Source organism: Haliotis rubra, unplaced genomic scaffold (assembly GCF_003918875.1).
Source record: "Haliotis rubra isolate DU_JTF1 unplaced genomic scaffold, ASM391887v1 Scf264, whole genome shotgun sequence".
Lineage (NCBI taxonomy): Eukaryota > Metazoa > Mollusca > Gastropoda > Lepetellida > Haliotidae > Haliotis > Haliotis rubra.
In genome coordinates, this window is record NW_025766714.1 from 1,234,501 (window position 1) to 1,247,031 (window position 12,531).

General features: G+C 40.1%; 1 protein-coding gene across 1 annotated transcript; it reads left to right on the plus strand.

Annotated features, from left to right (window-relative positions):
• The first annotated feature begins 5,438 nt into the window (after positions 1–5,438).
• Positions 5,439–12,196, plus strand: LOC124280278 (adhesive plaque matrix protein 2-like). The gene is made up of 7 exons (XM_046716175.1): positions 5,439–5,599; positions 8,340–8,486; positions 9,153–9,269; positions 10,489–10,605; positions 10,944–11,060; positions 11,561–11,677; positions 12,192–12,196. Exons 1-7 carry the CDS (start codon positions 5,575–5,577, stop codon positions 12,194–12,196), a joined length of 645 nt encoding a protein of 214 aa, XP_046572131.1. The 5' UTR covers positions 5,439–5,574.
• Positions 12,197–12,531: the final 335 nt, after the last annotated feature.

The window sequence follows — 12,531 nt, forward strand, 5'->3', positions numbered from 1 at the left end:
CAACCTAAAATATTATATGAATTTGTTAATCTGGTTTCTTTCATATTAGCACATCTACACTTTGCAAATTGATATTTATTCTTCTATTTTCATGCCTTATTGCTATCAAGAGAACAATATCACTTAGACAGTTCTTAATTTTTGCCCTTAATTTCTACATTTCCAGAATTCTATTGGGGCAGTGTTGGAAAAACTGAAGATGACCAACTGATCTTGACCTACAACAGGTGTGTGTAACCCAAACCCTTCAGTAAATGATGTACATAAAATTATCCCAATATAATGTAAATCCTATGAATCAGAAAAATACATAAGAATTACACAAACAACTATTTTTGTAACTTTCAGCTAGAAATATATATTTTCCACTTATACATATCTCCTTTCAGAAGCAGTTTGGCGGCTTTGGACGAACAAGAGAGTTCGTTCACCTTAGAAGATAAAGAAGTCGGAAAGCAGAGGCCCACAGGCTGTCGGCAGAGAACAAGAAAAGGTTCAGATCTGTAAGTAAATAAATTCTAATCGTTCCCAATTCTAATCTTACACATGTTAACATTTTAATGAAAACCTTATTTGAAGAAAATCAAGTTAATGTAATTTCTTTAAATGTACACTGACATTCAAAAGAACTTTTAAAATGAACACTGTTTAATACGTGCAACGTAGAATTAGAAATATACAGCTTAAAGACTTTTAAATAGTACATAGCAAAGCGCCAGTCTAGATTATTTTTCTAACTCAGTTGGTTTTGGTCTGGACATATTTCACCTTGCACACATCAATTATATAAAATATTAACAACACCACATGTTGCAAACACACTGTCAATAGCAGTATGAGATATTAAATATGGAGGTCCGCCTATGACCCCATTCAATTTCTTGTCTGCCAGAATGACCCCACATTAATTTTTTTTTAAAAACCCAAGCATTTCTTTTCACATCATTTTCAAAATAATGGGTAATTCGTAGTTCTATACACGTAGCATCTAAGCATAATGTATGTAACATTCAGAAAATAAGTTATGGCTTTCACATCAGAATATGAGAATTTCTCAGAAAAACTAGGAAAAATGCATTGGACAGTGGTTTTAGTCTATTTTTCCTCAAGGAACATTAGACAGTTTTCCTTTCTCTAGCTAGCGATATTGTTCTCGAATGATTCTTTGTACTGATTGTTTATTGTTTTCTCACTTTCAGAAGCTGGAAAGCAGGAAGAAGGTCCAGACAACGTATGACTCGCCGGAGAAGAAGAAGCAGAGTGTTCTTCCTCTCTTGGGGAAAGAGTTAACATTTCTCAAATTGGAAAAACAAATAATATAGATTAATCAACATTGATGAGTTTAGGAAAACATTCCATACTCGCTGCTGTTTATTCCCTTCAATTATTTATGCATTTTGAAAATTCATTATTTTATTAATGTGAACATTCCAAATATTATTTGTTTATCAGTAAATTGTTGAATGTAAATAAACTTTTCATGAATTTGTGTTCTATTCTGTTATTTGTCATCCTGACGGTTTTATCATTATGCAGTTGTATAAAATACCTGATTTGGTATGTGTGATGCATGAAACACGTCCTCTTTTCTGGAGGAGACGGTAAGGGGCCGGCACAATTCAGATTCAATTTCATGGAAACCAGGTTATAAGTTGGAAACTAGGTTGGAAACAACAATTAACTAAGCACCAGCAGGAGCCTTCATGGACGAGTGGGTAAAGTCCCGACATGGATACTACCCGGATACTGGTGTAAAATGTAGTTTCAGTTTTAATGGAAACTAGGTTATAACTTGGATACTAGGTTGAAACCTACAACAAACTAAAACATGGAAACCAGATTGAAACCTACAACAAACTAAAACATAGAAACCAGGTTGAAACCTACAATAAACTAACACATGGAAACTAGGTTGAAACCTACAACAAACTAAAACATGGAAACCAGGTTGAAACCTACAACAAACTAAAACATAGAAACCAGGTTGAAACCTACAATAAACTAACACATGGAAACTAGGTTGAAACCAACAGTAAACTAAAACATGGAAACCAGGTTGAAACCTACAATAAACTAAAACACGGAAACCAGGTTGAAACCTACAATAAACGAAAACATGGAAACCAGCTGGATCCTGCTTGGAGGAGTGGGTAATGAATCGCACTGGAAACCAGCCGGAAATGGTGCAAAATTCAGTTTCAGTTTTCATGGAAACCACATTGAAACTATAGGAAACTACCTGGAAACCAGCTGGAAATGGTGGTTTCCATGGCGTTTCCTCTCAGTTTCAGTGTTCCGGAAACCAACTTATTTTTGTAGTGTTGGTACTCAGATTCGTGGAAGACTTTACTAGGGCCGTTTGATCTGTGGTAATGTGTGTGTTACATGGTAATTATGTCGTCGTTTCAGATACCTTCCGTATGCCATCTTGTCACGCAGATAGTTTTAACGGTCCTTAGCTGGTAGAGGATAATGGCGCTTTTGTTGAGTTTTATGACATGTTAGGTACGTATCTCATGAACCAAAGGTTTGTTTATCTCCACAAAAGTAAATCTCAACTAACACAAGCATGATTACACAATGCCATTTAGAAAGTGGTCAAATGTAACATATGTTATATTTGGGATTACACTTTCTTAGTAAAGTACAAATTACTGTGTAATCATAGCTTTCGGCCGTGGGAGCCGTGCCTATTAACACTTATCAGAGGGGACACAAAGTCTGCAGTCGAGACTACCAGTTGTCCGACTTCCATTTTTGTGGAAGTCGCGGTAGCTGAGCGGGTTAGGCGGCTAACTTTGTGTGCTGGCGATTAGGTGCCTGACTCTGAGGGTGTGAGTTCGAATCCCGGATGGGGCTCAACTCAAAAAGTACTAGAATTTGTACTTTACTAAGAAAGTGTAATCCCAAACATATGTAACACAAGCATGTTTACTCCAACCAGAACCCGAAAAATATTCCCGTTACCATAAGAAATCTCTTTTTGTCACCCGATATGTATTATGTCTACATCGGAACGTCCCTTGTATAAGAAATGTAAAATATGTCATCTTCACAATCATAATAATCACTGCTCACAGTCGAGCCCATTGTAAGATTTGTCTTTATTACCCACGTGGTCAACGTATGGGTAGTTGCATACTAATCTCGTATGTCACACGAGGGTCGTATCGCGTTGACCTGTGTCGTAACGACTTGACCTGAGATTCTAACAATTTGATTGGATAACCGATGACCTCTCAATTAGGTCACATTCTGACGTAACTATTTTTTCATTCATAACAAACACGTGAATCCATTCATTCTACAACTTAAATGCATTGTGGGAATGTAAACATCGCGAACGTTGCCGTGTCGCTGTTTACTTGTGAGTCGAACTGCGACATTATACCTGTCGACAAACGTAAACGCAATGTTTCCACCAGTGATGTTAGCCGAATGAAGCAACTGCAAACCAAGAAACGGGGTGCTACGGAGTAGTTTACTGTAGGAGGCTGTACGAGGCGATGACAACTGACATGCATCGTGACGTCGGTTACCAAGGCAGTGACGTCATGCAAATATTGTACTACAGTACAAAACTCTTCCGCAACCTCTTTATGAAACCGGTTTCGGTTTGAAACCAAAATATTAACAAAAATACGCTATTTTGTCAATTTAATGCATGTAAGACGTGGGTAATAAATATAATACCACACTCGGTCTCATTACATACGAATTTTACGAAACTCGTGACCTTCCTATGGTATCTGACCTCGCTTTCGCTCGGTCAGATACCATAGGAAGGACACTCGGTTCGTATAATTCGTATGTAATGAGACCTCGTGTAGTATTCTCTATGTATGAACGCGTTAAATTTCACTCGCTACCAAATTGGGATACCAGGAGTTTGCATGATTTGCAATTAAATCAATTCACGTAGACGCCTAATATTTGTTACGGTTATGTGTGCAATGAAACGACTCTTTGTTAATGCATTTCAGAAAATAACTCAATTTATTTTAAAACATAATGCATCGAAAGAAATTCTATATGTAAATCCATACAATATGTTACCTTTGTTATTTACGAGCCTGACAAGGCCAACTGTTACCGATCTTTGTGAAGCAAAGAAATATAAGCCTGACTAAATTCATTCCTCACCAAACTGTGAAACAGCAGTGACAATGTACGATGGTAACAGGAGAGGTAACCTTATACCCTTCAACTGTGATGATGTTTAAACAGTAGCTCAGATGTCTATGTGGGTGTGTGGACGTGTGGAGTTGGTGTAATAGGGCATCGTGTCATCTGTTCCCATAGAACCACGAACTGAAGGCATGTCTATAACAATAACCATGCTCCAATCACATCAACTCATGTTATAGGCCGCCTTGCACTGAACTTGGACACGCTCTCGTCATTGTGTATACTCGGATATTTCGGCCAGCGCAACAGACCATATATCAGAAACATGATACCCATTGCATTGTTCATACCCTTGCAACACGCTTGCTTTGTAGAAAATAGACAAGTGGTCATACTGTCGCATAACATCAGTAGACAAGATTCAAAATTAACATACCGCTCTTATCTTCAACAAAGGTAGTACATCTTGAAGGAATTGCCTTGTCTAGGATCGATGGTTCACTGACATCCATTTTCGAACTGTTGGTGGCGAGATGGGGACGGTAGAACTGGATATGTTTACCATTTTGACAAACACCTTGTGTCAAGGGGGATGTCATGTGATCAGCTCATATAACTTGCATCGCTATCCAGACGGACCAAGCAAGTAGTGACATATTATACAATATCATGATAGCCTGGAGTGTAGCAGAATGTAAATTTACTATTTTACGAATTTCTTATCGGGAGCAATGTGTGTGTCTTTAGGTGAACACGGCGGCTCAGGTGGAAATCACTTCTTGATAATGATTCATGACATTCTTATGAGTGAGTGAGTGATTGAGTATAGTTTTATGCCGCACTCAGCAATATTCCAGCTATATGGCGGCGGTCTGTAAATAAACGAGTCTGGACCAGACAATCAAGTGATCAACAGCATGAGACATTCTTAAGAAATTGTCCCAATTGAAACATCGGCTTTTAGCAAAGACGTATTATGCTTATGGAATTGGTGCTGTCGCATATTATTTATATTGTTCTGACTGTTGAAATTAGTCGCAAACATCATTAACCAATACAATTGTAAATCTTGATTTGCTTTCACTCTGTCCAAGTAGAAAAAGAAATGTTACCTGAATAACACCTGACGTCACCTGTACAAACACACACCTATACAACAGTCGTCATACCATTGGCTGATAAACAACAAGAGTCCCTCTCTGATTGGTCAGCTGTGAAGAGACACAACTTGAAATGTATCCTCGTAATGGTCGTTTCTAGGATAAGTTTGTGTCTCCCGGGATACACAATATATAGACTGGACACAGGTTCGGGAGTCAAGTATGTTGCCACAACATCTCCCTCTGCCTGTTGTGGTAACAGATGATATTAAAAGGGCGGAGTGTAGGTAGGTTCCATCTAGCTTCAACTTGACCAGGAGAAGACCAGTTCAGAACAGCAAGCAAAATGGTTCACTTTCTTCATATCTCAGGTAAGGAGTTATTTTCCCCTCCTACCTCTCTTCCTTGCATTTCCTAATATATTAACGTCTTTAGAGCTTACTGGACAAAACCTCATTACAAGAAGACCGATAAGCTTCTGACCAAACTACAGGTTCGTGATATATTCTATTTTTATCTGAGTGAACTGTATTTATGCAAATTATGTCTATTGTAGATATTATAATGACGGCACTTTGTGCTGTTATGTTAACGTTTGTTACACAAGTGTGATTCTCAACTAGATGTTTGTACTATTTAATTTTGTCTGCACCAAAAGCATGGTTAACGTGAGTGATATTTGCCACACCAACACGCGCTCGTTGCTATTGTTGTATAACGCCAAGGTAACAGATATATATATTTCATGTATACAAACTATAACCTATATGTATATACATTACATGTCTCCCTTATCTCTTATAGGTAGGGTTGTTTTGCCAGAGAAATAAGGCATTGTGAACTGCACCACTGATTTTACTTCAGCAAAAGTGAAATTTGTCTCCCCTTATTAATATCTGTCAGAATAAGTTTAACAACTATTGATTTAGTCTTCATTGACTAACCTGCGGGTTCAGTGGAAATCTGCAAGGAGCTCACTTCATTTATTAGAAGCGGTGTCGCATACCTCCTTGAGTTTAAGTAGTTCATTGGAAGTCAGATATGCAAGAAGTAGTCGTACCTAACTAAAGGTTCTGGGGTGAACTTGCATCAGTGACAAAACTTATGTGCTATGCAATTCCCTATTTTGACTTATACCATGCATTCCCGAGTTACTGCAGGTGAGCAACTCACTAGACTTAGCGTATGTTTATGATGGGTACCGCAGGATACTCTCACTAGACTTAGCGTATGTTTATGACGGGTACCACCGGTGGGGCAGGATACTCTCACTAGACTTAGCGTATGTTTATGACGGGTACCACCGGTGGGGCAGGATACTCTCACTAGACTTAGTGTATGTTTATGACGGGTACCACCACCGGTGGGTACCACCGGTGGGGCAGGATACTCTCACTAGATGTTTATAGCGGTGGGGCAGGATGTTTATGACGGGTACCACCGGTGGGGCAGGATATACTCACGTATGTTTATGATGGGTGCCACCGGTGGGGCAGGATACTCTCACTACACTTAGTGTATGTTTATGACGGGTACCACCGGTGGGGCAGGATACTCTCACTAGACTTAGCGTATGTTTATGACGGGTACCACCGGTGGGGCAGGATACTCTCACTAGACTTAGCGTATGTTTATGATGGGTACCACCGGTGGGGAAGGATACTCTCACCTTTTCGCGAACACCGGGCATCATCACTATTTCATAGTGATTCCTATAAACACATGCTCTGTCATGGTATCGCAGAGACTGGATTGTTTGGTCCAGACTCGATTTGTTTACAAACAATATCATACAGCTGCCATATTGCTAAAAAGACAAACATAAACTCACGATAGAGTCACAATTGTACAAACAACTTTGCTTTTAGCCTAAATTTCTTATGGATGTGCAAAGGGCTTTGTCTTGCAACCGATCATATGTCTGTATGTCCAAATCTTGTTCACACGTTTACATATATTCTATGTAGACAAAATAGGGACATACGTGAATATATGTATGAACGTGTCGACAACACTGGTATATAGGGATATAACCATGAATGTCTAGAAGGTATAGGGATATCAGGATATATGCATGATTATATGAAGATGGATATAAATACACTAAACGCCAAAAGAAACGTTACCCTCCTTTCTTAATGACGGAGGTACCTATCTTCAGCTGGCGTTGTGATGCGTGGACGTCCACTTCTGTCTGAAGCCCTGAATAAGTCTTATAACCGTGATACGGTGGCATCCGAGGGCGTTGGCAACTGCATTGTATGTCGACCCCATCTGCACCATCCCAATGGCTCTTTCACTCTCTTCAGCTGTTAATCGTGGCATATTTCTCGTATTTGTGTATCATATCATGTATTCTAGGCTCTCTTTATACCCAATACAATCATTCTACATGTGAAATGGATGCAAATGCTACTTGAATATGTCTGCGTTGTGGCGATTGATCTTGCTATGTGTAAACAGAAAATAGACAAAATGTCACTTTGCAAGCAAACAAATTAATAAAAATCCTTTTAGATGTTCCTAAACATTTTTTCACTAATACAAATCGGCAGAAAATGTTTTTAAAGACTGAAATCATAGGAATGATTATTTTACAATTTTACACACTCTACAACACTTATTTCTTGTTTTAATAGTTTAAAAATGGTTTACATGGTTTATCATTGTCCCAAAGCAGAATTTTATTTCAACCTTTCTTTTGGACATCAAAATCACTGTTATTGGTTTCTTTCGGCATGGACGAATATAGGACAATAATAACTCTTCTGAAAAAGATGCATTTCACCTAAATATGAATGCATTTCTTGTAAACTAATACCTTCAAACATACTAACGTATCTTTGACAGTTTTTCAGTAATTCATAAAGGTAGGAGGGTAACGTTTCTTTTGGCGTTTAGTGTATATAGTTTGCTTTTCAAATATTCCAAGGCTGCATTTTAAAAATAACGTTTTGGAAAATAGCACTCGCTGCTAATAAACATTGTTGTTCAAATGAAGCCTTCACTATATGTGTTGATAATCCTCTGACCAAACCTTTCTTTCAACAACTCCTCCAGTACAACACGTATCATGTGAATGTCACATGATCAATGTTTTGTCATCAACAGTAACGCTGCTTTGCGTCGTCATCACCGGGACGTGGGCAGCAAACTGCATCAACGACGCCAGCTGTAACGGGCATGGCACCTGCCCCACGGCCTGCACAACTGTCTGCACCTGCACTGGCGGCTATGGTGACGACGACTGCTCTGTTCGTAAGTTGGTCTGCATTGGCTATTTTAAGAAAACATCAAGTTAATTTAGTTTAACCCAGAAGGACATACTTTCTCATCACTGATACATTTACACATTTCCTCATGAACTTACCTTTATACGCCGAATGGAAACTGTTTCAGTAGATAGTCAAGCCTGGTTCTAGAATGACCTATACAGAGAACAGCATAACGAGATACAGTTATAGTTTCCCTCGTAATGAACGAAGTACTTCAGCAGATATCAGGAGTCCCGTCTGATGCAGTCAGCCCTCTTTACTACCTTGGCTGAATTACTGTTCAAAGTGACTTGTGTCTCTAACAATCACATATAAGATAATGTTTGATCAAATCAAATGTAATTCTTAGAACCCACAACATTGAGCCTCATGTATACAACAACACTAAAACACCGTGTTCCCTCTAGATGGCGACATTGGTTATACAGCATTTAGTTCTGTCTGTTAGTTCTACACAATGCCTGTTTTAGGATGATACGAACACGCTAAATCCATTGTATCGAGTAGTACTTGTACAAGGACTCTCCTTTCTGGTTGAATCAACAGATTCAACTGATTTCTCCTTTACTAAGGTTTATTCTCAGTGATATACCTGAAATACTGTCAGGCCTGATAACTCATTCACTCACCCTACCCCCACTTTCCCCAGCCCCGGTGTGCACGGCCGGCGGCAGCGAGTGCGGCAGTAAGGGCACCTGCATCACTTCCAGATCACCCTATTTCTGTTCCTGTACGGAAGGCTACGGAGGGAGCTTGTGTACAGTAGGTGAGTACAGCGCTGACATCACTGTTAATAAACCTATCATCCTCTGTGAAAAAACCATTGCAGCCAACCAGAAGGTTACATGTGACACAGAATCTGCCTTTGTGTCTTACATACGTGAAAATACTATTTTTGTACAACGCCTTTTACCTAGTAGATTGGAGGAATCGAGCTGGTGTTCTGGATCCTCACTCATAAAGTGTAGATTCGAAGCCTGTGGCTAGATCGAAAGGACTTAAATTACAGAATATTGACCAGAATTTGTACTTTACTAAGAAAGTGTGTTCCAACAATACCATATTATATATTACAATAAATCAGATATTTTGGACATGCATGGGTTTGGGTGAGGGTGCCTTGTGTCAGACTATGAACCTTGTCAGTAATCCTGATTTGAATTTCACCCAAGAGTTAGCGCTATCGACTGGCATGACATTGGTCATCACTACCGCCTAAACTCACTGTGACCCCTTCACGTCTCCGTTGTAGCCCCCGTGTGCACGGCTGGAGGAGGCGAGTGTGGATTGAACGGAAACTGCACCACCACCGCGGTTCCTTACAGGTGCACCTGCAAGAACGGATACTCCGGGACGACTTGTAACATATGTAAGTGTATGACGTCACTGCCGGGTACATGTCCTAGACAGGCTCCAGGACCATCGGGTCAGAGAATCGAAAAACTACAACTCTTTGACTCTGTATGGTAAGACTAGAATAACCCTTAATGATTTCATTACCGCTCATTAGTGCAATATCATTGCAGCCCCCATCTGCACAGCTGAAGGAAACCAGTGTGGCAGGAACGGCAACTGTACAACGGCAGCGTCCCCCTATACCTGCAGCTGTGTGAACGGATACTCTGGAACAAGATGCACTATAGGTTAGTTACAACAGGCATATATACAAGTCCAAACATTAAAACGTGCGTACCTCTCACATGAAAATTAAGACAATGACTAAAACTAACAGTTACTTAAGGGGTTTAAGGGGACAATTGCCCAGTTACTGTCCATGAGGGGATCCAGAATCCCATTACATTTGGTTGGAATCTCAGATTCGAGGTTGGTCAACGTAACTCCATGCGTGTATTTCGCCGTACGTGTCAGATCTGTCTCACCTCAAACTGAGCTCTCACGTTCAGCCCAAACTGTCCAAAACAGGTGATTATATCAATTCTGACACAAACAAACCAATATGGAATGTAATGTTAACATAATTACAGCCCCAGTCTGCACGGCTACAGGAAATCAGTGCGGCACCAACGGCGACTGCACAACGACAGCTTTCTTACACGTCTGCACCTGCAAGAACGGATACACTGGCAATTTGTGTACCGTAGGTGAGTAGGATCACAAGGAAGATTTCCCATCTCTCCAAACACGTACCTTGTACTTACATATAGAGTGAATCAATACAGTGGCCTCAATGATATATATTACTACCTCTCTACAACACGGTTACATTGGTGTTTCTTAAACTGACTTGATTAGACGTGTTTTGTCGTTGTTAAGACATAGTGGGTAACAGGAGTCTCTGTCTGTTAGCTCCATACACGTACCAGTCCATAGTCTGCATCAGTTTCATCATGAATTATACTGAACATGTTTGAAACGGAGAGTGGAACAACGCGCAGAACATCACTAACTGAAATGACATGTTATACTTATATTGTTACAGCCCCCAGGTGCACGGCTACAGGAAATCAGTGCGGCACCAACGGCGACTGCACAACGACAGTCACTCCCTACGCATGTACCTGCAAGAACGGATACTCTGGGCCACTTTGCACCAACCGTTAGTTCAGATTTATACGTCCATCTTCTCGAAATGCGGTGAAATGTATGAATATAACTATGTTTGTCACACTGGTATTTGTATAACAGTTGTAAAACTGTTAATGTATATATTCTTATATATAGGCTTTTCTGGGGAGAATTGTGTCATATATGGACTTGTGTAAAGGTAAAACAGAGTAAAGGTCACTGCCATCACTCATCGCTAGGTTGTTCTCAATGTGCATGTATACCTCTTGTTGTATTTGCATATTGGGGCCGGTGGGGTAGTCTTGTGGTTAATGCGTTCACTCATCACGCCGAAGACCCAGGTTCGATTCCCAAATGTGTACAATGTGTGAAGCCCATGTCTGGTGTCCCCCGCCGTGATATTGCTGGAATATTGCTAAAAGAGGCTTAAAACTAAACTCAATCACTAATCTGTACAGCAGGGACGAGACACTTAGTATTTCACTCTACTACTCTATTTCACAACCACCCATTAGTGTAATATCATTGTAGCCCCCATCTGCACAGCTGAAGGAAACCAGTGTGGCACCAACGGCAACTGTACAACGGCAGCGTCCCCCTATACCTGCAGCTGTGTGAACGGATACTCTGGAACAAGGTGCACTATTGGTGAGTGACCGTTGAGGAACACTGAAAGTATATATGCAGTCTTATTTAGAAAGTATTTCTTTCATACATTACAAAGACGCGTTCAATGGTTTAAACAACTACTCCTCATTACACCAACGGCGCGACAACGACAACCACTCCATATGTCTGCACCTGCAAGAACGGATACTCGGGGCCACTGTGCACCACCCGTTAGTTCAGTTGTATATTTCGCCAGTCTCAAAGCTTCATTTCCAAAAACGACATGTCCATTTAACGTCACTCTGGAAGAAACCAACTGTGTATCTTAAACTATCAGATAACAAATTGTCTTAAAGCATTTCATTAAGATGTAATGTACACTGTTCTCGATTTCATTTCATGTCAACCTGATACTTTGTTTGCTATGTGGGATCGGACCTGGAAGATTATAGACATGTTTCCGTAGTATTCCTGGGTGATTCGAAAGCTTACTATCAACTATGTTTGTTTTATAATGTGAATCAAAGATAAACATTTTTTGTGTTTTTTGCAGGCTAACTTTGTATTCAATGCCATTCCGTATTTCCAATGTATCAAGAGATCATGGTTGTATGACGATAATCGTTCACTTCATAACCTCGAAGGCAACTTGAGAACACCAGCTAACTTCCCAAATGGGTCACGTGCGGAAAGCTGTGGAAAACGTATTGTTATCATTCATCTTTATCATCGTTATAATCGCCACTCCAATATTTAAATTCCAGGACCTATCTGCACAGCAGCAGGAACTCAGTGTGGCAGCAATGGTGGTTGTAACACATGTGGCAAAGTCAACTTCTGCCAGTGCAACGGCGGATACGGCGGTAGTACGTGCTCTCAAGGTATTGCTGAAA

Bases quoted from the DNA above. Each gene is read 5' to 3' on its own strand.
- LOC124280278 (XM_046716175.1), top strand. From the start codon at position 5,575: ATGGTTCACTTTCTTCATATCTCAG. The intron at 5,600-8,339 runs GTAAGGAGTTAT...TGTCATCAACAG, and splicing joins TCACTTTCTTCATATCTCAG to TAACGCTGCTTTGCGTCGTC. The intron at 8,487-9,152 runs GTAAGTTGGTCT...CACTTTCCCCAG, and splicing joins TGACGACGACTGCTCTGTTC to CCCCGGTGTGCACGGCCGGC.